Source organism: Ciona robusta, chromosome 14 (genome assembly GCF_009617815.1).
Source record: "Ciona robusta chromosome 14, ASM961781v2".
Taxonomy (NCBI): Eukaryota; Metazoa; Chordata; class Ascidiacea; order Phlebobranchia; family Cionidae; genus Ciona; species Ciona robusta.
The window spans coordinates 1,994,045-2,020,360 of NC_143248.1; the positions used below are offsets into that span (position 1 = coordinate 1,994,045).

General features: G+C 34.7%; 4 protein-coding genes across 4 annotated transcripts; 3 read left to right on the plus strand and 1 right to left on the minus strand.

Moving 5' to 3' along the window:
* Positions 1 to 350: 350 nt before the first annotated feature.
* Positions 351 to 8,950, plus strand: LOC149724848 (sodium-coupled monocarboxylate transporter 1-like). The gene is made up of 13 exons (XM_089892138.1): positions 351 to 617; positions 1,583 to 1,784; positions 2,242 to 2,359; positions 2,808 to 2,914; positions 3,602 to 3,717; positions 4,122 to 4,262; positions 4,635 to 4,764; positions 5,093 to 5,181; positions 5,478 to 5,590; positions 5,999 to 6,153; positions 6,762 to 6,884; positions 7,406 to 7,595; positions 8,008 to 8,950. The coding sequence occupies exons 1-13, from the start codon at positions 439 to 441 to the stop codon at positions 8,190 to 8,192; spliced, it is 1,848 nt and encodes a 615-aa protein (XP_089748264.1). The 5' UTR covers positions 351 to 438; the 3' UTR covers positions 8,193 to 8,950.
* Positions 8,951 to 9,440: 490 nt separating this feature from the next.
* LOC149724849 (gamma-secretase subunit Aph-1b-like) lies at positions 9,441 to 11,927 on the plus strand. The gene has a single exon (XM_089892156.1). The coding sequence runs from the start codon at positions 9,586 to 9,588 to the stop codon at positions 10,306 to 10,308; it is 723 nt and encodes a 240-aa protein (XP_089748282.1). The 5' UTR covers positions 9,441 to 9,585; the 3' UTR covers positions 10,309 to 11,927.
* A 47-nt stretch (positions 11,928 to 11,974) lies between these two features.
* LOC149724850 (uncharacterized) lies at positions 11,975 to 15,107 on the plus strand. The gene is made up of 3 exons (XM_089892406.1): positions 11,975 to 13,416; positions 13,582 to 13,590; positions 13,714 to 15,107. Exons 1-3 carry the CDS (start codon positions 11,975 to 11,977, stop codon positions 14,708 to 14,710), a joined length of 2,448 nt encoding a protein of 815 aa, XP_089748532.1. The 3' UTR covers positions 14,711 to 15,107.
* Positions 15,061 to 25,888, minus strand: LOC149724851 (protein-glutamine gamma-glutamyltransferase K-like). Its single transcript, XM_089892134.1, has 16 exons — positions 25,775 to 25,888; positions 25,270 to 25,446; positions 24,413 to 24,514; positions 24,012 to 24,164; positions 23,168 to 23,286; positions 22,285 to 22,404; positions 21,474 to 21,636; positions 20,735 to 20,867; positions 20,166 to 20,313; positions 19,517 to 19,607; positions 19,079 to 19,210; positions 18,223 to 18,374; positions 17,562 to 17,631; positions 16,753 to 16,976; positions 15,950 to 16,090; positions 15,061 to 15,618 (listed from the first exon to the last, which is right to left on the minus strand). Exons 1-16 carry the CDS (start codon positions 25,833 to 25,835, stop codon positions 15,484 to 15,486), a joined length of 2,121 nt encoding a protein of 706 aa, XP_089748260.1. The 5' UTR covers positions 25,836 to 25,888; the 3' UTR covers positions 15,061 to 15,483.
* Between the last annotated feature and the right edge of the window lie 428 nt (positions 25,889 to 26,316).

Here is a 26,316-nt window from a genome sequence, read left to right on the forward strand (position 1 = left end):
CGAAAACTGCACAAAATTCTGTAGGCAGCGAAAACAGTTTTGTTTGTTGCAGTAGATTGGAATTTATAAAGAATAAAAACTTTAAAAAATTTCGTATAGTTTAACTTAGAAGGAATTTGTGAAGTAACAGGTTTTAAGTAAAACAGCGCATTGGGTGTTATTTGTTATAGTAGTGTGGAAGAAGACGAGACACCTTTAGCTCATATTATTCCAATATCCTGATCGTGTTTTAGACAAACAACGGTATATAGGAGTCGTGACAATGCGGTTTTATAATTCTTTGTTTACTACTAAATAGGACGAGAAAGTGGAATTTAAAGGTGTCCCATATTTCCCCACCTTACTGTATAACTATTTTTACAGTTTTATTCATTGTTTTTCTTAGTAACGTTAGTTCGTAAAGTGTTTTAAAAACTAAAATAAGTGAAAAAAACTACAATGTCGACGGAAGGCACCTTTACTGGGGGTGATACAGTTTCGAGCGAAAACAAGACTTTTAGCGTTGCTGATTACATAGTATTTTGCGCGCTTTTTGTCGTGGCAGCAGGCATTGGCATGTTTTTTGCGATCAAAGACAGAAAAAAGAAAACTTCAGAAAACTATTTGCTTGCTGGAAGGTGGGTGTATAGTAGGGTAGGGGAAGACGCCACCTTTAGCACATAATATCAAAGTATCCCGATTCCTGATCGTGTTTTAAACAATTAACAGCGTTCTATATGGGAGTCGTGAGGATACGGTTTTATAATTCATTAAATTTTCATTGTGTACTACCAAATTGGACGTGAAAATATAATGAAAAGGTGTCACATCTCACACCACCTTACTATATGATATCATTTGGATAATTTTGACAAATATCCCACGCGACAGGTTCAAAGTATAATATATTCTAACGTGCAAACATAAGGTTTTTTTATTATCCATAAATTTTCAATCCAAACTCGTGTAACAAAGATAACAAAAGGAATAAAGACGTTTTATATCTTTCAAGGCGCTATATAGGCCTATTGTTTGTCAAAATAGCAACACAGAACTTTTGAAATCTGAACCTATACTTTGAATGAATCTATACTTTGTAATGTATATTAGTAATAGAGTACTGTAGGGGAAGATGGGACACCTTTACAACATAATATCCAAATATTCTGATCGTTTTTTAAACAAATAACGACGGTTTATGGAAGTCGTAAGGACGCGGTTTTATAACTCTTTGAATGTTCTTTGTTTACTACCAGAAGAAGCGAGAAAATAGAAAAAAAAATGTGTCCCATCTTCCCCCACTTCACTGTATATATATTAGAATGGGGTAAGGTGAGGCATGTTTTTATTCTCTTCTCTCGTTCTATTTAGTAGTAAACAAAGAACATTTATAGAATTCTAAACCCATATCCTCACGACCCAAAATAGCGTTGTTATTTGTTAAAACACGATTAACAAATATGGTTTTATATATGCTAACGGTATCCCATCTTACCCCACAGAACTATTGACTCTAAATTTTTACCCTGCTCTAAAATATAACTCCCCAAACTGTTTAAGAAAAAAATTTATTTTTTTTTTTTCTAACCTGTTATCCTTTCAGGTCCTTGAGCGGCTACCCAGTAGCATTAAGTCTTACAGCAAGCTTTATGTCGGCTATCACAGTCCTGGGTACACCAGCAGAAATATACGTGTACGGGACCATGTTCTGGTGGTTCGCTCTGGCATACACAATTGTGGTTGTAGTAACTGCGACCATAATTACTCCAGTATTTTATAACATTGGAATAGCTAGCACCTATGAGGTAAATATATGGACAGAGAAATATATTCTCCGAAATAAGGGCCTTTTATGGGTTGCCTAAAAGGCAGTTATACATTATATAAAAATGAAAAATTTACCAAAACATAATCACCCGCTAAGTTACATATATACGTGGTGATTGTAAGTAGGCAGAATGCGTAATACACTTTTTGCGTTTTAGGCGTAAAAGTTCGGTACATAGTTTTCAAACAGCCCAAATTTAAATCGCACTAAATATAGTAGGGTGGGGAAAGACGGAAAACCTTTTTCATTCTATTTTCTCGTCCCATTCGGTAGTAAACAAAGATCATTCAAAGAATTATTTGAAACCATATCCCCACAACTTTCATAGACCGTTGTTAATTGTTTAAAACACGATTAGAATATTTGGATATCATGTGCTGAAGGTGTCCTGTCTTACCCCGCAGTACTATACATTATTATCGTGTTTTTTTCAGTATCTGGAAATGAGGTTCAATAGAACGGTAAGAGTAGCTGGAACTATAACGTTCATTGTGCAAACTATTATCTACATGGGAATGGTCATGTACATGCCGGCGCTTGCTTTAAATAAAGGTAAAGTACAAAATAATCAAACCAGCAGATGATACTATGGGTATAGTAGACTGGGGTATTATGGGACGTGATCGGGGTAATATGGGACATGTTTTATTTACTTTTGTTCTCCTATATGGTAGTAAACAAAAAAAACATTTACAGAGTTATATAACCGTAATCATAATAATAACATATTACGGCCGTTTAAATAGTATGATGAGCCTGGGGTAAGATGGGATTGATGGGGTGAGACGGCACGCCGTGGAGTAGGATAGGACAGGTTTTCAATTTTTGTCGCCTCATTTGGTAGTAAACAAGGATTATTTCTAGATTTATGCCCGTAGACCCGCGACTTTAAAAGAGCGTTGGTAATTGTTTAAAACAGGATTCGAAAAATGTGATTTAGGTCCTACCTTACCCCATAGTAATATATGTTGTTTTGTTTTAACATCCGGTACGTTTACAGTTACAGGTCTTAGCCTATACATATCAATTGTAGCGACATCGTTGGTGTGTACGTTCTATACCAGCATAGGAGGGATGAAAGCTGTCGTGTGGAATGATTCTGTGCAGGTATGGTATGTCCATAAACATAATTAGATTGTGGGGTTATATAGTAGGGTGGGGGAAGATGGGAAACCTTTTCATTTTATTTTCCAGTCTCATTTGGTAGTAAACAAAGAACATTAAAATGAATTATAAAACCGTACCCTCACGACTCCCCTATACCGCTGTTGGTTGTTAGAAACAAGGTCAGGTTATTTGGATATAATGTGCTAAAGGGTGCCGTCTTCACCCACCCTACTGTATTGTATGGACTGCACTTAAATTAGAATCTATTTGAATAAAATACTGTCGAAACCATTTAGGTGAAATATAATATCGTCTTTTAGTCGTCTTTTAGTATACGATCAGTCTGACTTGATTTTTCTATGTTACGTTTTGGTAGCACCAAGTCCTTACTTTATTTCTTTACACAATTTGTCAGCTCTAGCGTATAAGGATAATTGCAATATTCAGATTTGGGTTAAAAAATAGAATATTTTTGAATGAATTTTCTATATGGCTGCTGAGGTCGTAGGGTGAAGCCATTAGACCTGAGATTTAGGTATAAAGTAGCCTAACTTTACGCCATAGGTATATATATATTACATTAGCGATTAGCCGAACCAATCCTGTATTTGTTACCCTTGTACTGTACCTCACTAAAGTCGCTTATTAATATTTATAAACGTTTTGTGATTTTTGTTTTATTCGCAGTGTATTGTAGTATGGATAGGATTTCTCTCAATCATAATCAAAGGCAGTATGGACGTCGGAGGTTTGGACAAGGTATTTCAAATCGCGAACGAAGGAGGTCGAATCGACTTTTGGCAGTAAGTAATATTCGTTTTTATAATTTAAATTAATAAATAGTAGTTCGTTATTATCCCGCGTTGTGAGGCAATATATCAGTCGTTAGAACTCAGTTGTTTTGTTTCATACACATCGTGCCCGTTTACGAGTTACCACGTATGTAACTTTGTGGGTAATTACCTTTTTATGCATGGTTGACAATTTAGGAAACTCAAAACGTATATTGGCGTAACCGCCGTTAAAGTGTCTTACTTAAGAACACACACGTCTACAATGATAGAAGCGTTAGTCTCAAACCTCTGGGCTTTAGGCAATGCTATGCCGGGAATTTACATACTTTTCATTTCTGTTATAACTTTATAATAATGTTTATAACATTTTTTTTAAATTTAATTTTATTTATTTATATTTATAATTTTAACAGGTTCAGTTTGGACCCTCGAATTCGACACACATTCTGGTCGGTTTCTATTGGCGGCAGTTTAATGTGGTTGTCGGTGTATGGCATTAATCAATCAATGGTTCAGCGGTATCTCAGTTGCAAGAACTTAAAACATGCGCAAATGTAATTCAATGTATGGCGGGGGGAGATGGGACACCTTTAGCACATAATATCCAAGTATCCTGATCGTGTTTTAAACAATTAACAACGGCCTTTGGGAGTCGTGAGGAAATAGTTTTATAATTCTTTGAATGTTCTCTGTTTACTACTAAATGCGACGAGAAAATAAAGTTAAAAGGTGTCCCATCTTACCCCACCCTACTGTATATGCATGTACCTTATCAAACGAAATACTTAATATTATATTTTTTATTCCTGCTGGACGAGGCAACGACAGTCGTTATAACACGAGTGTTCTGTTTCATACACCTTTCTCCAACTTAAGAGTGTTTTTTCTTTTTTTATTTATCTGTCACTTATACCTTTTTTCGACAGAGCCCTGTATCTTACAGCTGGAGGGTTACTGACTGTTCTTAGCCTTGCTTGTATAACAGGACTAGTGATGTATGCAGTATACCACAACTGTGATCCGTTGACCAACGGTAAAGTTGATAAATCAGACCAGGTAAACGTAGCGCATGCGTTAACGAAGTTACACAATTTAGACAACCCATATAATAGTCATTTATAGCCGTATATACATGTAGACTATTCTGAACTTCGGGGTAAGTTTTATATTGTATGCACATAATATATTTAATCCTGTTTTTAACAAATAAACATCTCCATTTTAAAGACGTAAAGAAACGATTGTACTTCTGTACACAATCTTTTTTCCTATTAAATTGAACAATAATAAAAAGAAGATTAAAAAAACCTTTAATTTTTTTTTATATATAGAGAAATTTTAACCCTACACTTTAAAGTTTAACTAACAATAAACCCATACACAGCTTCTGCCCTACTTGGTATTGGATATTTTAAGCGTGGCGCCCGGGATTCCTGGCTTATTTGTTGCGAGTGCTTACAGTGGAACTCTCAGGTAAATAGTAACAAATATATGTTGGCGCAAACATTTGGAATTAAGTGTATGACTTGGTTAAACATCAATTAACGTAACTATACGTTCTTATAACACTTATTAATGAATGTAACTTGCTTTACCCTCGCGTGGCCGGAAAACGACAACCCTTATAACACGGGTGTTCTCTTAAGGACATATACGCCCACAATGGTAGCAGCGACGAGCCTTGAATCCGTCACCTCTGGGTTCGAGGCGCACGTGCTCTAACCACAAATTTACGATTGAAAAATTAAGTCAATTTTTGTTTTATACAGTGCCGTTTCAACCGGTATCAATGCACTAGCTTGTTGTACGTTTGAAGACCTTATTAAACCATTAAAACCGAATATTCCTGGACCCAAAGCTGTCTTGATTTCTAAAGGATTAGGTAAGTGCAATTTGATCGTCCCATTTGCTAGTAAACCAAAACTTTTCAACGTTGTTTAACCGTATTCCCTTTAAATGATCACCCTCAAAGTAACACACATAGTAACTCGTAAGCTGGCAAAAGGTGTATGGAACAGAACACCCGTGTTATAACGACTGCTGTCGTTTCTAAGGCAAGTTTCATTCATTCATTCATTATACAGTAGGATGGGAGAAGATGGGACACTTTTTAACTCTATTTTCTCGTCCCATTTAGTAGTAAACAAAGAACATTCAAAGAAATATGAAACTCTGTCCCCATGACTCTCGTAGACCGTTGTTATTTATTTAAAACACGATCAGAATATCTGGATATTATGTGCTAAAGTTGTCCCATCTTACCCCACTCTACTATATAACTTTATTTCAGTTGTAATGTACGGACTTCTGGGTCTTGGCGTCGCTTTCCTAGCTTCTCTACTCGACAAAATCCTCACAATGGCTTTGAAAATGTTCGGAATTATTGGCGGGCCTTTGCTCGGTCTATTCTGCCTTGGATTGCTAACACCAGTTGCAAACTCGACTGTAAGTTTATTTAGCTTACATGGCGTTGCATGTAACTTGCTTTATTCTCGCGTGGCTGGAAAACGACAGTCGTTATAACACAGGTGTTCTGTTTCATACACCTTGTGCCAGCTTACAAGTTACCATGTATATATATGTTACTTTGTGGGTGATGATTTTGGACGTTAAAATAGATTTGATTGCAAATAATAACTGTTGTCATTAAGCACGACGGTATATATACTATAATTTAAGGGTATAACACTATACTCCAAAGGTATATGGTATATCAGCACAGTCGCTATCATGTATATAAATGTTAGCAATGTACTGTCATTGCTTCTTCGTCGCCCTGGCACAGTGGATAGAGCGCGTTCTCGATTTTAGAGTGTAAGAGGACACGGTTCGAAACGCCACGCTGCTACAATTGTGGGTGTATATGTGGAAAACACTTATAACAGCAATTACTCGTACCCAGTGAGTTGTGAAAGTACAAAATATTCAAAAATGATACAAAACACCCGTGTTGAAACGACAGTCGTTGCCTGGCCACTCGAGAAAAAAAATCATTTGAATACCTAAATTAACATTGTCAGCAGGCCTACAGTGTAACCTATATCTAAACACAGGGCGCATTGGTTGGCTTGCTAGGCGGGCTATCTATGGGTATCTGGCTGGCTGTTGGTTCCTTTATTTACCCGCCTGGCGAAGAATTTATGCGAAAACTACCATCGACAACAGGCTGCAATCCGGTATTAGTTTTGTTTGATTTTCGTGTGGTCGAAAACGTAAAAGCGATGTAGATATATTTGGAGCGATAGAAACTTTAATAACTATGTTTAATGTGTTTTAGTGTATATGATATTTTTGTATAGTAAATTGGGAAAAGATGGGACACCTTTTCATTCTATTTTCCGTCTCGTGTGCTAGTATACATAGAACATTCAAAGAATTGTAAAACCGTATTCTCACGGCTTCCATAGACCGTTGTTGTTTATTGTTTAAAACACGATCAGAATATTTGGGTATTATGTGGTAAAGGTGTCTCATCTCTCCCCACCCTACTGTTGTATAGTAGGTTGGGGTAAGATAGACTGTTTTTAATCTTTTAGACGTCCAATTTGGTTGTAACTATTTACAGAAATATACCCGTATCCTAACGACTTTATAATGGCATAATAATTAGAAAAAAAAAACACAATTACGAAATATATGATATTATGTGCTAACGGTGTACATCTCATTTCACGATATCATATTTTCGTTTTTTTAGGTTGAGATCTCTAATTTGTTAATGAATTATACAAGCACATCAAGTTATGCTACAACAACAAGTTTCACGCAAGACCCGTTGACGACTTCCGGGTCATCTGATTCCTTATACGCGTTATCATATTGTCATTACAGCACATTTCTAGTCTTGATTACCTGGTGTCTTGGTGTGGCTGTCAGTCTTTTAACCGGTAAGTATGGGATACCGTTATAGTACCTAAAAACTATATTTCCTAATCGTGTTTTAAGCAATCAGCAACGTACTTTTAGAGTCGCGTGGCTACGATTATAAAGTAGGGTTGGGAAAAATGGGACACCTTTTAACTGTATTTTTCCGTCCCATTTATAGTATAGTAAACAAAGAACACTCGAAGAATTATAAAACTATATCTCCACGACTCCCATAGACCTTTTTAATTGTTTAAAACACGTTTAGAATACGTGTATATTATGTGCTAAAGCTGTTCCATTTCCCACCCTACTAAATATATATTTCTGCAAAGCACTTGTTTACTAAAACTTGTCCAATCTTACGATACCCTAATATATGGATCTCAGTAAAAGATCGCTGTAAAATTAACTATTGTTAAATGCATGATACAGGAGGGTTAAAATCGAGGAAAACTGTCGACTCCAAACTGCTGGCATTCAACGGTAACATTATGTGTTGCCTAAAGGATACAATGTGTCCATGTTACAAAGATAATGCGGGCTACACCAAAGGGAAAACTGAAGAAATGGCAATTACTAACAAGGACGATAACGAATACGTTGAAGAGACAGTTTGAACTTAAGCGACTCTATGCAGTTTACACCACTGTTTTGGGGCATGAAACAAAATCCGCCGGCGTATATAAAGCATATACTTTTAAGTAATATATATTTACACAACGATGTGAAAAAATGGGCGCTAATCTGACTATATGCCACATAGTAAGGTGGGAAAAGATGGAACCTTTTGCACATAGTATCCCAATACCCTGATCGTGTTTTAAACAGTTGACAGTGGTCTATAATGGGAGTCGTGAACATACGGTCCAACAATTCTTTAAATGTTCTTTGTTTACTACCAAATTGGACGGGAAATTAGAATAAAAGGGTGTCCAATCTCCCCTATCCTACTATATTAAGACATATAATCTTTCACTTAAGTTGTTTGACAACCTTTTCGCTATAAAGCCATTTGCAATATCGCCTGTTTCTGCTTTCTATTGGTTATTGTTTTAGATTCTAAATAGGTTTTGTCCAGAGTCCGGATAAAAACATATAGTGGTGTGAGGGAAGATGGGACACCTTTAGCACATAATATCCAAACATCCTGACCATGTTTTAAACAAATAATAACGTTCTATTAGAGTCGTGAGGATACGGTTTTGGATTTCTTTGAATGTTTTTTGTTTACTACCATGCGGAACGAGAAAATAGTACGAAAAGGTGTCCCATCTTTCCCCATCCTACTATAAAACATGTTTATAAACGGACTCTGGTTTTGCTCGGTTTTCGCATGTAGCTTTCAACAGTATATATATAAACGGTTTTTGCACTACTGACTTCTCCCTGTACGCAGTCATAATAATCCACAATCTGTTTCAAACGCGGCCACCGGCTGATCAACGCAATTACGCGAAGAAGCAAGTGTCCCCGAAAAAGAAACAATTATTAGTGCTGCCAAGTAAAAAACTTAAACGTGAAAAGTAAACACTGATTTATTTAATCAGCTGGAAAAACTTTTTATTTCATATTATCAGTTATACGGGAATATTTTAGTGTTAAGTTATGTTCGTAGTTAACAGAAGACGAAACTCGGTCATTTTTATCAATACATCAGCGCACAAATGCCATTAAACTGGCTTAGAAAAGCGCCAAACCCGAATCACATCGTAACAGCCATAAAAATCTAAAATAATACGGTAATAAATATAATAATAATAACTTTATTTGTCTTTTCGATTACGATAGCAACGATTTGTAAATAGTTTTAATGAAAAGACAGGACATAGCGACAAAATAACAGTTGTTAAAACACGCTTACAGTTAAAAACATATTTACATTTAGTTAAAAGAAGATTGTAAGTAATGTAAGTTCTAATTTACAGATAATATAGTCGTAGTCACACTTCTGGACTGAAATCTGTTGATATCTGTTACTTCTTTTTATTAAAAAACACACCAGAAAACATCATGCCTCTCATGGTATTTTTTGGATGCACAATGATAGCGTTTGGACCTTCACTGGCAATGTTCATTCTAACCATCGCAAAATATCCGTTAAAAATTATTCTGCTGGTAGTAGGTGCATTTTGCTGGCTGCTTGCCCTGCTATTCTCAGCACTGTTATGGCTTGCTGTGGTCCCCTTGAAAGAACAACTCGCATTTTCTTTGGTGTTTAGCGTCATTTTCCAAGAAGGTATGAGATATGGACTTTTTCGGATGATGAAAAATGCAGAAAATGGACTTGATGACGCTCTTTCCGAGGATGAAAAAAAATCAATCTCAAACCACAAACTTTCATACACCACAGGATTTGGCTTTGGACTAATGTACGGGTTATTTTCTATAGTAAACGTGCTATCTCAGTCTATTGGGCCAGGCAGTGTAGGCATAGATGGTCACTCTTCAAACTTCATGCTCATTTCCGCGTTTTTAACCAGCTCCACCATACTTTTACACACATTTTGGAACGTAATAGTGTTCGATGCCCTAAATAAGCAGCAATATTATAAAGTTATAACAGTCGTTTGCTTACATATGTTAGTCTCTTGCTGCAGTTTGCTTAATGTCCAACAAAACCTTGCTTATGTATCAGTGATTGTTTCGTATATTGTTCTTATTGGCACAACAGTATGGGCCTTTAAAGCAGCAGGGGGCAGTGTTGTGAATATCAAATCTTGCCTAAACCGTTGAGTAAAAATACCAAATAGAACTTTAAACTGATTTCAAATTAGCATTTTTAACATTTTGACAAAACTTCTGTTCATTTTTAATACCTCCAAATTTGCTGTAACATTTGGAGAATAGTAAGTTTAAAGTTGCCATGTTTGTGTTAAGCTATGGGTAGGGTATAGAACTCCAATACCACATTATATGATATATGATAGAGCCAAACTTGGATAGTAAATCTTTCCATACCTAATCAAAAAACTTTAGAATCAATAAGTTGAATTTGTTTCTCATGGATATGTGTCTAGCTATCCTGCCTCCCCTGCATTTAAAAAAGTTTGGTGCCTATAACTCATGTAACATCAAACTGGCCAAGCTGTCAAGGGAAAATCTCCCATCCATTACCATTAAAGCCATTGTCGCCTACCTTCGGGAAAGCGGCAGACTCCAAAAACTGGTGAGGCCCATGCGGTGGCACCATGGGTGTTTCGGTAATGGGCTAATCCTGGCCTAAATCCTAGGACCCATGGCGTGCCACGTTGCGGGACCTCACCCACATAGAATAGAACCACACACTTTTTCATTGAATTTTTTTTATTACTGCTTGGAGTTTGATGTTGTATTCTATATAATATGCCTTTTCTTTATCTGTTATATGTTGTATTGTTTTTGTATTGTGTAGCCTATTGTTCAATGCAATAATCACAAACTGTCATTTTACTTTTTATTGTTTATAAAACATCGTAACTATTTTCTGATATTATATATCTTTGTAAAAAATTCTATAAATCAAGTCACTTTTGATTGCGATTTCTCAAAGAAATGATCAAATAAAGTTCATAAAATAAAAGGCCCATTACAATACTCAACAATAAAGTGCCTATATCATAAACCTATACCTTAAATTAAAACCATTTTGTTACAACTTATTATATGAAGTCAAAACAACCAAGAGATTATGGCCTATTGTTTTTCTTTTTAAGAACGTTCAAATTTACAGTCAAATTATAAGAACTTTTTATTTACTGTATTAATGATATGTATTTTTTGATGTTTACAGTTTTAAGTTATATATCTATGGGTGAAAATATAAAAACTCCCTTGCAACTGTATAAGTATCTGATACAATGCTGTAACAAGTTGCCTAGAAGACCTCAAAACCATTACAAACATTTTATTCGGCAAGAATACAAAAGCCATAACGATGAAACTGACCCAGAAAGAATACAAGAAATAATTACGCGCTCTGTCGAGAACGCAAAATGGATTTTAAACAAATATAATACTTGAAAACAGCCATGCATTTTCAGATTTTGTTACATGTTCTGTTCAATAGATAGCAATGTTTGAATATGTTTGTATTTTATTTTGTCTGGTATTAATAAGCATGAATATGCATATATTTACCTTTGAAACACATTTGTTGTAATATAGTAGGATAAAACAAAATCAATTGAAAAGTTTTTCAAAAGGCCATAAACTTTCAGACAGTGGTCGAATTTGTTTGTTTTTCATATAGTCTGGTATTAATTAGCATGTTTATGCAAATTTAAACTTATGAAAACACAATTTTTATAATATGGTGGAATAAAATAAATTAAAGGTTTTTTATGATTAGTAAATCAACATTTTAATTATTGCAGCTTAAATATAGGTTATTCAAAAAATTCAAATTATCACCTTAATTGTAATGTCTGAATGGTTGGGTTCGATTGTTAAGGAATTAGCTGTACCAGGGAGCCCTTGGTATAAAGTCCGTACTCTTTTAGCTGCCAGATTTGCAGAGCGAGTTCGTTTAGAAGGTTTCACTCGTGAACAATTGATAATTGTTGAAAAATTTGTGGGTGAAGAATTTTTAAGGGAACATAAACTTTACAGGGAAACGGACTGGTCGCCACGGGAAAAAAGCCCAATTTCCGAGGAAAAAATACAAGTTTGTTTAAAAGATTTAATGGTAAAAGCTGGAAAAGACGCGAACTGCTCGTTTGCTACAAATTTAGATAACCGGCCTGACTGCTTTGACGAGTGTATTGCAATAGTGAAAAATATGAGCATACACAATACATACAAACTTGTTTCGAAAGATGTAACAAATCAAACTTTATATCCAATTCTGCTTAAAACCAGCCAGGATTCTGAGCTCCTTGGACAGCAAATGGTGCAGATTTTACAAGCAGATAGCAGTAAACTAAATGCAGTTGTTCAAGCCATTAAAGATAAGCCTATGTCTGTATCATTGCGAAGATACATTTATAGGTTGCTGTTAATTAAGAGGAAAAAGCGGTCTTCAAGGGGCAGTCGGTCTAACTCAAATTCATCTGTTGAAATATCGCAACTGGAAATAAGAAAACAGTTTGCTCAATCTGTAAAACAAGGTCTAACCCAGCTTAAAATAAAAGACGCGACAAAATCCCCGGTTTCGTACCTCATAAGTTCTTCAATTGTAGAGTCTTTTACAAGTATAAAAGGTTTGGAAATTTTCTCTGAAGATTTGGCTTTACAACAACAAACACTGATAGTTTTAAATATTTTCTATACAGCTGTGCAAAAGTTTGAATACTACTATGTTCTATGGTGCTTGCCTCTGCAAGTTGTTCTAAGCAAGGAAAACTCACCTAAAGAACATGACATTGAAATAGCAATGTGGTTGGACATATTAAGGGAATGCATCCCACAGCCAGCAGTGCTGGAAAAAATTGTGACTTCTGTTTGGAAAATTGTCACCAGTGCTGATTTTTTGGGTGGAAAACTCAAAACCCATTTCTGGGCCATGGGATTAGGGCTTAAAGATTCTGAAGTTAAAACTGCTTTTGGGGATGCCTACCTACAAAGAGCTAAGGGGCAAATTAAGCCAACTTTACATCCGATCATAGTAATCCGAAACTGGCTACTTTATCTTTTTGTAGGTTGCACCAGTATGAGAGTAACGCTATTTTTTTGGGACCAGTTGTTCTACAGTAATTGGGACATTTCTTGCTTTAAGAGAATTTGCATTACACTAATATCTTGCCTTGAACATGAAATTATAACATGCAAAGAAAAAAAGGCTCTTTTTGATGTTTTAACGAACTCTGGAAATGATCTGACGTTGGCTAAAATATCTGAAACTTGGAAACTTTATGCAGATTTGTAGTTTCCCTGTACTTTAAGAACTGTCATACAAAACTCACTGTAAAAAAATTGAATTTTTTTCTGCATAAACTGAACCATGCACTTGATTGTAAGAAATATTTTGTCTGTATGAAATTAAAAACTGTATGAACATATTTTATGTGGCTTGTTTTTTATCTTTTTTAGTATCTTTTTGTAAATTCTGTAGCCTATACTTTATATATTTTTATGTGTCTTGGCTTTTTTATTTTTTTTATAACTTTGTGACAATTCTGTAAACCTTATAGGAAAATAGTAAATTGATTAAATATGAAATTAAGATGACAACAAAATGCTCTGTAAAAGAAGACTCAAAGCTGTCTTGAACACAAGGGTTTTTAAACTGGTCACTGCTGTTCTGTTATTTATATGTTGCGTAACTGTTATGCTACCAAACAATGAAACAAATGTTACAAAAAGTAACATAGATGGTAAAACAGAGAGTAAATTAAAGACGTTTTTGCTCATTTTTATCATGACCGGACCAAAAAATGACGACAGAAGAAACGCAATCAGAGAAACGTGGTTAAATTTTGAAAATAAAGATGACAGTAAACACTTTTTTGTTATTGGAACCAAAAACCTTCCAATAAATGTTAAAAATGATTTGGAAATTGAAAACCAGAGACACAGTGACCTTATGTTGCTGGAGCAATTTGAAGATAGTTATGATAAATTGACAGAAAAGCTGGGTTTGATGCTAGAATGGGCAAGTGACAACGTTGATTTCCGCTTTTTGTTTAAAGCTGATGATGACACTTTTGTTAGAGTTGATAAAATTGTGCAGGATTTGAAAAATGATAAAGAAAAATACCTTCAACAGTTTTTATATTGGGGGTACTTTTATGGCAGGGCACATGTAAAGAAAACTGGGCCTTGGAAAGAACTAAACTGGCAGTTATGCGATTATTACCTGCCTTACGCTAGAGGCGGTGGTTATATTTTATCTTCAGCAATTGTTACGTATATTGCGAAAAACTGGCGGATTTTTGAGAAATATGTGAGCGAAGACGTCACCCTTGGTGCATGGGTTGCACCGTTAAAAGTAAAAAGAATTCACGATACCAGGTTCGACACAGAATATAAAACCAGAGGCTGCAAGAATTCGTTTATAGTGAGCCATAAGCAAAGCATTGGGGACATGCAAGCAAAATATTCAAGTTTAATGGCCACTGGTAATCTGTGTACAACTGAAATTGTGAACTTTTATGGTTATCAGTATGATTGGGCTGTACCTCCTTCCAAGTGCTGTGTTAGATCATCTTTAATCCCATGATCTTAGTATTTATTGTATTGTAATCACCATTTGCCATGTGTAGGGTATTTTAAAACAAATTTCTTGATACATTTTCCAATGCTTGGTTAAAAAACATAATGCAATTTCAAAATCTTTTTTTGTTAATTTTTCTATAATTCATTTTGTGACATTTAGGGTATTAAAAAAAATTTGTGTATTTTCTGATACCTTAGTATTGTTTTTCAACATTTTCATTTTCAAAAAACATTTTAATTTTAAAAATATTTTTTGTTGTCATTTTTTCACAATTCGTTTTGATAAAAAAAAAATTATCCTTTTTTCTTGTCATTTTTCACAATTCATTTGGATACACAAAACAAAATTCCGGCTGCTGTACAATGCGTTTATTACTGAATATAAAGAAATCACATACCAATGCCTGATTATGGTTTTCTACATCCCCAATACAGGTTACTACTTCTAAGACAACTATACAAGTTAAAAATATACACTGTTCTAGTGAAAAAAATGCTACGAAAAAAACTTTTTTATGCCCACTGCAAAAACGGGCCCTGGACGATTTTGAGTGCATAGCTTTTTAGCTAGTAACCGCACTTGAAGACAAAAAAAGCAGTAAAAACTTTAAAACTAGCATGATTGTTTAACGGAATCTCAATAAACACATCAGTAAAACTGAATGAAATATTGCATAAAACGTGCTTTTAAAAAAATTTAAAACTAAAAAAAAATTTGTTTATTTAAAATGCTGTATGAAAATACAGTTCTGTGTGGATACCATTTTCCTTTCTCACCTAAGCAACTTTTAGCTCGGCATTGCCTCGCAAGCCCTCGAGCTGCTTTGACGAGAAACCAACAATTACTTTTCTGGTTCCCACTACCCTTGGTGTTATTTTCACATCAACCGAAGAAACTGCCTTTGGTTTGACCTATATGATTGAATGAATGAATGTAACTTAGTTTATCCTTAAGCGATTAAAAAACGATAGTCTTTGAACACAGGTGTTCTGTTTTATACACCGTGTACCAGCTTACAAGTTACGGCATATGTAACTTTGTGGATGATTGTTTTTTTCTGTAAGGCTGACAAAAAAACGTATACGTATATTCACGACTCCCATAGACCGATGTTAATTGGTAAAAACACAACTCAGAATATTTGGATATTATGTGCTAAAGGTGTCCCATTTTACCCTACAGTGTCCCATTTTACCCTACAGTACTACATAACAAAAAAACTCAAAATTTGTTAACACTTACATCAGAAACCTCCACAATTGTCTCATCTCTGATACCAGCTCCTTCAAAGGTGAACATACACCCAGTAAGGGAGATAGACAGAGGGTTAGTGAATGATGCTTTGACATTAATCTGTTTGCCCACTTGGGCAGAAGCCGGAACCTGGGAGGTTTAAACTGGTTTAGACTGAATTATTGAATGAATGTAACTTGCATTATCCTCGCGTGGCCGAAAAACGACAGTCGTTATAACACAGGTGTTCTGTTTCATTCTGTTTTACACACCTCGTGCCATCTTACAATTACTATGTACTGTTACTTTATGAGTGATAATTTTTATATGAATTTAGATATGAATTTTATTCTGTATGGGTGAGGTATTTTCTTTATGGGTGAAGCATGACACGGGGTCTTGGATTTAGGCAAAAGCTAGCCCAATACTTTAATAAAAAGTACTACTAATAAAAATGCTAGGTTAGAGTACAGTTTCAAAATTGGTGTCCAAAATATTTACAACAATCAATTTCTAATCAATAGTTTAGACTGAATTATTGAATGAATGTAACTTGCATTATACTCGTGTGGCCGGAAAACGACAGTCGTTATAACACAGGTGTTCTGTTTTATACACCTCGTGCCAGCTTACGAGTTACCACATATGTAACTTTGTGGGTGATTATTTTTTGGGGGGGATTCACATATGTCCACAGACACATACGCTCACAATGAAGCAGCGACGAGCCTTGAACTTATAACTTCTGGGTCAAAAGCAGACGTGCTAACCATTTTGACACGGCGCCCGTGTTTTAGGAAATATATTCTCACCTTTACAGTTATATCTGGTTTCTCAAGGTCGACTAAATCTTGTTCCGAAAATACTTGATCCTCGTTTCCAGTCACTCCACCCAGCATGAAGAATTTGACGTCATTTTCACCCCGAGTGCTATCTTTGTATGTATTAAACGGTAGAGATACATTGAAAGTGTGAGTTTTTCCAGCAGCTATGTCGTCAGATAAATCAACATCCAAAATCTCTTTCACAATTGAGCCTAAAAAGTGGTTTATTAATTTTTAATAAAATATTCCAGAAAAAAAAGTAAAAATTTTGTCTTGAAAAAATCGAAAAAAAAATCGGAAAAAATGTTAAAAAAATGTCTTGTTTTAACTTACATAAGCTATAAATGCAAAAAAATGGTACATGTTGTTGAAGCATGCTTAAGACTTAGAACATAGCACTTTAAAGTACATGGTTGTCTCGTTGGTAAAGTCTGGGGTGATAATAAAAAAACTAGTAACGTAATTGTCAAACATAAAGGACCTTATTAAATAATATGAAAAATGCAATACACTTTGGCTCTGCTTGTTTGTATACACGCCTCACAGCAGGGTAAAACTGTATTAATGTGAAAATCTGATGTCACCCCTGTTCCATAATTTTGGGTGAGCGTAATGTCTATGTAACAAGAGATCAAAGATCTAATGCGTGAGCACGTTTAAAACTAGTTAGCATAGTTTTAATTAACCCCGTGCTCAATAAATATAGTTAAACTAGAGAATAACCAATTTAAGTTCTTTTAATTCGTGTTTTACCCAAGTTTACCACTTTAACAAAATGCTACACATTATTATCCTACCATTGTATTGTACAGATTTGGCCACAACACTAATAAATACATTCTGGCTGGATTTTGATACATTTTCCACCTGCATTTAAAAATCATTACAAAATCAGTGAAAAAAATTTCATAAAAGTGTAACCAAAAATCAAAATTTGTGCATAGATAGAGATGCATAGTTTGAATTTTAAAGGTATCAACAAATTTTAAAAAAACGGAAAAGAACTTTGACAGTTTCTAGTTTCTAAACTACTAAAAAAAATTATTTTTTTCTGATTTGTTACAAATTTACAATGAATGCTTTTTTCTTTGTAAATACTTAAAAAAATATATAAAAAAAGTTTGATTTTACTCATTTTATTTTCAGAAGCTGTTTTTATTAAAACTTACCATCAGACCAAATTTTAAAATTCTACTTATAGTAGGGTGGAGGAAGACGGGACACCTTTGGCACATATTATTCAAAATCCTGATCGTGTTTTAAACAATTAACAATGGTTTATGGAAGTCGTGAGGATACCCTTTTATAATTCTTTAATGTTTTTTGCTTTCTACCAAATGGGATGAGAAAATAGAATGAAAAGGTGTCTCATCTTCTCCCACCCCACTATATGTACAATTTTTTTTTGATTATAAAATATGATTTTAACTTTTAAACCAAAGGGTTATCAGTTATCACCTTAATAGGAAATGTTATATCCTTTCCAAAAGTAACAGAAGCAGGAACGTCTGGTTTAAACAGGACCAGATTTTTCACTTCTTTCTTTGGAACGTATGTAAACTTGACGTGTTTGCGAGCATTCTTGAACGACAATGCTTCTTCCTTAGTACCTACATGTTTACAATAACGAATGAATGAATGTAACTTGCTTTAGCCTTGCGTGGCCGGAAAACAACAGTCGTTACAACACGGGTGTTAATGCACCTCATACCAGCTTACAAGTTACCATGTATGATTCTTTGTAGGTAATTATTTTTTGGGGATTTTTATGTGTGGCTAATAATTTGAACAACCCATTAGTTACCACTGGGTTGGAGTAATTGCCGTTAAGTGTCTTACCCAAGAACACATACCGCCACATTAGTAGCAGCAACAAGCCTTGAAAACCATACCCCTTAGGCAGTGGCGCAGCCAGAAAAATAAAGAGGCGCGATTTTGAATCCAAAAATTTTTCAAAAGATTTTTTTTTTGGTTTAAAAGGGGGAGGTCACGACCCCCGAAACCCCCCCTGACTGCGCCACTGCCTCCAGGTTCCAAGCATGTGTGCTAACAATGAATTCAGATCAAAGGTTTAACACTGCTACCACTGTGGGCATGTATCATTGGGCAAGACGCCTAACACCAATTGCTCTAACCCAATGGCCCTTTATTATTTGTTTAAACTATCAGCAACACATTAAAAGATCTCACAAAATATTCACCAACTGGCAACGTCTTCCAGAAGTTTATGAAACAGAACACAAGGTATACCAATTGTGATGCACGACCACACAAGGAAAAATAAATAACATTCATTTATTTAGATATTACCTACCTTCTGGGTACTTATACGAGTGAGTGATGTCTTCTTCAGCCCAAGAATTTACAGCTTTGGTAAGAATCAGCTTTCCAACTTTAGTTGTGTTTGCCCCAATTTCACTATACTCTATCATTTTTCCATCCACAACTAAAAAATGGCCAATATTTTTAGGCATATTTACAGGTTTTTCAATACATGGTTGACAATTCAAAAAAAGTGACAAAAAATTGATAATATTTTTAGGCTGTATAACTATACAGTGCTTTGGTTTACAGCCATTTAGTCTATGGCAGACAATTTTAAAATGGTGACAAAAACATTGATCAAAATGTTTAGGCTGTATAACTGTATACAGTAATTTGGTTTACAGCTATTTTAATACAATTCTAAAATGGGAATACAATTCTAAAATGGGGACAAAACTATTTCATATAGCTGGGGCATTTGGTTTACCTTGTGGTTTCTTCAATTTTCTCCAGTGTTTTTCCACTGCATTTACTTCAGCATATATAAACGGCCCATCATAGTCAAAGTTGATATCACCCTGAATAAACAATGAGTTTTGACAGTGTGGTATACTGGTACAAATATAAAGCAAGAGACAATTTAAATTGTTTCCAAAATCTGACACCTTGTATCCAGCGTGTTTTAACAACTGTTGTTTTGCTGTTGACTCCTTCTCTTCGTTTTTTAAATAACATAATCTTCCCATTTTCAAAGAAATACACAAATAAAACTATGCTATGCTAAAGTTTTTAAATTTTTTCTATATTTTTTGATGGTCTGACTAATTTTCTTTGCTAAAGGATGATTTCCAGGTTATATAACATGTTTATCCAATTGTAGTAGCTGTGTACAACTCATGCCTGCATTTTTTTAGCTACCCGTTATGATGTTTAAGTCCAAGACACACTCAGCATCATAAAGTGGAATACTGACAAAGTAACAACGTAGAAGAATTCTTAAAGTAAAATGTTTAAATAGAAGAAATTAACTGTATCACATTTTATAATTTAGTTAAAACGCTTCGGACTGTACATTTTGAGATTCAATCAGGTTTTGAAGTTTTTTTTGGGTAAAATGTTTATTCAGTTATTTATACCTCTTTAATGGCACTGATGGGCATAGGCCCACATTGGAATTTTCCATCACTTGTTTCTTGTGGAGTTGCATCTAATGCCTGCCAACCACCATTACCCTCAGGCAGCATAGGCCTTGCCATCCATACATCGTTCCAAACATGAAAATTCCTTCAGCAAAAAAAGCAAAAAGTAAGGTTTTTGAAATTTTATGGTTTCATTTACTATAAAATGAATCAATAAATGAATAAATAAATGTAACTTGCATTATCTTCCAGTGGCCAGAAAACAACAGTTGTTATAGCACGGGTATTCTGCTTCATACACCTTGTGCCAGCTTACGAGTTACCATGTAAGTTACTTTGTGGGTACTTATTTTTGGGGGCCTTTTCTTTTTCATGTATGGCTGATTAAATTGATAAATCTAAAAACCAAGCAAACTGGTAAACCAAAAGTGAACATTAACTACCCCGAGATTTGAACCTGGGACCCTCTAGGCTTTAACTACAGGCTTTTTTCTTTAAAAACACAAGTTTCGAACCTAAAAATCAAAATCCACCCATTTGAAAATATAATTTTGAACCAGTCTTACCAAATAGAGTCATCATTCTCGAGCGGTTTTCCTTTTTCATTATAATGCTTGTCAATGGTTAAGTTACCACCAGTGTCATGCGCAGAGTCGAACGTGGTCAGACTGCGTGTTGGGATACCAAGACAACGTAGAACTGGAAAATACACACATTCCAGAAAATTTTTGGACAAAATTTGCGGTATATATTAAATATAAGCATTTTTTTGTAAAATGCATAAAAATGCCAAAGTAAAATAGTTTCAATGGCAAATTTATACTAAGTGGAGGTTTTACAACAAATTTTTTTGGAACCGAAAAAATTAATTACAGGGTAATTATGTTCCATAACAGACCAAATAGGCAAAGTCTGTAAATACATATACTATACAGTTTACATGAACATTATATTACAATCAGTACATAAAGTATATATAGAAATGCTTAAGGTCAATTATAATAATAACAGACAATAATATCATTTATTTCATATTTGTCTCTTCAATTAGAGTAGCGAAGATTTAGAGATTATTTAAACGAGAAGACATATATTGACAAAACAACAGTTGTTAAAACACAGTTACAGTTAAAAACATATTTACATTCAATTGGAAGAAAATAAGCGTGGTCGCTACCCCTAGCAGACCAAGTGCCATTTATGTTTAATTATTATCAAGTAAACTTTTAATAGAAAAAAAGAGTGTGTAAAAACACGACCCGTAGAATGGGGAAAACTGCATTAAAATGACTTAGCCCAAATTACCTGATGTAAGAACGCCAGAAAACACCCAGCATTGTCCATAGTTCACAGGCTTCCCAGTTTTAACAAACTGTTTTAATATGGCAGTACTACCATGCCAAAAAGATGGGCTTCTACCGTCTGAATAATCACCTGACCAGTTTCCAACCAGAACACCATTATCATCCTATAACAAAAATGAATTGAAATTAACTCATTTAACTGTATGTGTAGAAGCATTTAACCAATTACAGTAGGTATAGGCTGTATGGGATAGGTATCTTACATCATCATATGCAATATGCATGTAAGGCTTTGGTGCTACGAAAACCAACAAACGAAAATAAAGTCCAACCAATAGTTGTATTAAAGATATATATTTCGCTTAAATGGCATCGTCAGTCTTTTACTCAAATGGAACAAGAGTCGTTCAACTCTGAGGAGGTATTTCATATGCATGTACGTATCTTTGTGGGTGATTGTTTTTTATGTATGGCTGATAACTTGTATTCAGATAACCCATTAGTTACAACTGGGTTTAAGCAATTGTCGGTAAATGTCTTGCTCATAGACACATACGCTAACAATGGTAGCATGGTCAAGTCTTGAACCTGTAAGGGTAAGGGCAATGGGCAGCCAGGGGGTTGAGGAGTTGCGACCTCTCTATTTTTATAAAAAAAAAAAAAAATATAATAAAAAAAAATCGTTTTTTTAAAAACCTTTTTTTATCTGGCTGCACCACTTGATTAGCCCTATAGCTAGACATGCCAGAAACCTGTAACTTAGGCCAGAGTTTGAATATTTTCCTTAAAATCAAGGCCTAGGAGTTACTTACATTGCTGTTCACAAGCGCTGACATGTGTCTGGCCACCATAACAGGCTCCTTGTGGTCTTTGTATCTTAATGAACCCATGAGCAGAAGCTTCATTGCTGCCTTCATACAGTGAGCTTCAAACTGAATAAAATATACACAATTCTCTATGTACAGCTTACACATACATATGCCATGAAAATCTTAAATGCAATTTATATATTATTACATTTATATATAATATATGGTACTGTGGGGAAAATGAAACACCTTTAGCACACAGTATCTGAATATCCAGATTGTGTTTTAAACAATTAACAATAGTCTATGGGAGTTGTAAGTTTTATAATTCTTTGAATGTTTTTTGTTTACTACAAAATGGGACGAGTAAATAGAATTAAAAGGAGTCTCATCCCACCCTACTATGTGTTTTACCTTGATTAGTAGGGTGGGGAAAGATGGGACGCATATTCATTCTATTTCTCGTCCCATTTGGTAGTAAACAAAGAACATTCAAAGAATTATAAAACTGTATCCTCAGGACTCCCATACACCGTTGTTAATTGTTTAAAACACAATCAAGATATTTGGATATTATGTGCTAAAGGTGTCCCATCTTAACCCACAGTGACAGTACTATACATACCAATATAAACAAAAAGTTTGCAGCTCTTTTAAAACTGATATCAAATAAATTAAAGTAACAATAATAAGGGAATTAGCAAAAAAACAAAAACTCGACACAGAGTATTAAAATAAAAGTTCAAAAACAACTTTTATTTTGCTCTCAAACTTTGGTAAAAAATTGGCCCGAAAACCCAGTTTATTTGACCATACCTTGACATAGATATTGGAGTATCAAAACAACTTTTTATTTTGTACTTTTTGTGGTAGTAAATTGAAATACCTGTCCAAAAACCCATTCCATTTTACCATGCCTTCTGCTGGTACCATAGAACTGTAATCCTTCTTCATTAAGAACATATTCGTCTCTCCATGCCTCGTTTTCCATATACACAGGGTCAACTGAATACAACCAATCAACCATGGTTAAAAAATAGATATATACATGAACATTTTATGCATAAATGAATGAATGTAACTTGCTTTATCCTCGCGTGGCTGGAAAATGACAGTCGTTATAACACAGGTGATCTGTTTCATACACCTCATTCCAGCTTACGAGTTACCATGTATGTTACTTTATGGGTGATTAGGGGGTTAAGTGTCTTTCCCAAGGATACATACACACACAATGGTAGTAGCGATGAGCCTTGAACCTATTAGCTCTGGGTTAGAGGCAGGCGCGCTAACCACTTTGCCACAGTGCCGGACAGTTCATAAAACTTCTTATGTTTCTTTGGGTAAAGTAACCCATTAAAAATGTTTTAAAATATTTTGAAAATTTGTGTTTTGAAAAACAAACTTGCTATAAATGGAAATATTTACAGATAAATAAGCAAGATGTACACCAGTCGGTGGAAGGTTAAAAAAACAACACATAAATTTTACTCATAAGTAACCATGTAAACTTTATGTACTCAATGACCGCACTGAAATCAGAAATATTATGCTGCAAAAATTACACAGGTCACAAATGTTACCAGAAAAATAACTAACATTATTAATAAAATATATATTTATATTAATGCATAAAACTGGAAATTTCTAGAGTAAGGCTTAAAAATGAAAAAAAAATGCGTTAGAGTTGCCATAGGGCAATAATATGAATAGTTTATTACTATACTCACATTTGGACCAAGGATTAAAAACAATAATAATGTCGTCCGTCACTGTCATTCGTGGCAGTTTTTTTCTCCCTTCCATTGCTCTTAAAGCTAAAAGCCATTTACCAACACCAGTATTCTCAGCAGAAGTATAAATTTCCACAGTCAGTATATCACCTAAAAAGTAATTTAATATAATTTTTTTGCTCCTTACTGTACATCACAATTTTTTTAAAAACAAGATTCCCCTTTTAAAAAGTAGGTATTTTACCTAAAAAGTAATTTTTCAGCATTTAAAAATTAAACATTTTTAATAGACTTTTGCTGTTTTAGGATGCATCAGAATTTTCTAGAAAACAATTTTTTTTTTTAACAAAGTATTTTGTAATTGTTATTTCTAACTTTTTATAAAGTCTTAAATGTACCTGCGTTTGCCAGTAATTTAAATCCAACAACATCTTCATCTGGCTTCGGATCAATAACTTTCAGAGGAATAAGAGATCCATGAGCCACCATTGGTCTACCACCTGTAAAAATATTACTATATAAAGTTGTATGGCATAGGATAGGCGGAACATTAGGGGTGCTTTGGGGGTATGTTACCCCAACTTTTAAAAGAGTGTAACGACATACAGTTTAGCACCCAAGTTTTCAGCAAAAAATAGCTTCACCCAAATAATAATAATAACCTCATTTGTCATTTACAGTAGCAAAATTTAAAATATTTTAAACGAAAAGACAAGATATAGCAAAAAAACAACAGTTGTTAAAACACACTCACAGTTAAGGACATTTTTATATTTAGTTGGAAGAAAATAATCGTGGTCGCTACACCATAGGCCTTCTGTTCAATTATCAATGTCAATATAAACAAACAGAACCCAAACTACATTTGATGACTATAAATGTAACTGTATTATACCAATGAATGTTATGTAACTTACACTTACTTTACTTTATCCTGACGTGGGGGAAAACGACAGTCAATATTACACGGGTTTAAGACCTCGTGCCAGCTTACGAGTTACCATGTATGTTACTTTGTGGGTAATTATTTATTCATTTTTTTCATTTTTTTAATGTATGGCTGAAAAGTTGTACAACCCATTAGTGACCACTGGGTTGAAGCAATTGCCGTTAAGTGCCAACAATGGTAGCAGCGTCGAGCCTCGAACCCATTACTGCCAGCAGGTTACACGCAGGCGCGCTAACCACTATGCCACGGCGCCGTACAAATGTTAACCAAAATTTTCATAAACAAGTTAGACTACTTTGTTTTTACCCATGCGTAATTCAAATTCTACTTCTTCTTCTTTCTTTAATGCCCTTGACAGCGTTATGAGCAATTTAAAAGGTTGGCCTCTGCGTACCACAAGTTCACTGCCTTCATAATCAGAAGTGTAATGCTGCACAGTGTTGTCAGACTTCAAAAGGTCCACCGATTTAACTGCCAGTGCATCTAAAAGTGTAGTTATTTTAAATTTATGTTATGTAAAAAGTTATGTAACAGTGCCAGTCATTAAACACAGGTGTTCTGTTTCATACACCTCGTGGCAGCCTATAAGTTTCGACATGTGTAATTTTGTAGACCATTTTCCCTTTTTTAATAGATAACAATTTAAAAAACAAACAATAAATCACTGTGGCATCAAGTCTCGAACCCCTAACCTCTGGTCTACAGGCCAAAACTATAACAACTAAGCAAGGATTTTATTTTAGCAAATGCAATAAAACATTTTAAATTACAATCGTTATATCTAAATGTAAGTAAATATTAATGGTAATACCTTTTGATGGTGATCTACCTCGACCAGTTCCACGCGGACGACCTCTGCGACCTCTTGCCATTTTATTACTGGTTTGAAATACTACTAAAACCCTGTCGAAATATAACAATACGAGTTACTGGTGCTAGTGAGGAATCCTCCCCCCCTTGCCTGTAGAAAAAACGAGAGACTAAAAAAGCCCCGTTATATATTACTGCTGCTATTTCTGCGGCTTCACCCTATTTAGCTTAAACAGACAAGCGCTTTACTGCGTAAACATACGCTTTGAACACTGATAGTAAAGCCGCTGACAGTTTAACCGCGGGCGCTTTTTTGCCGCTCAAAACTAAAACCGTTCGTCCGTGTCCATACAAATCCATTGTTAGCGAAAATACAAACTCGAATTTGACGAATACCGAAAGGTTTCTGGTTCCGCGCCTTTACTATTGAATGCACTGCACCCCAAATCTTTGGTTAGGGTTTACGCTTTAAGAAAGATCTGTAATCTCTATACCAAACGAATAACTACTACGCGAAAATGAAATCGTTGTACAACAGTATTC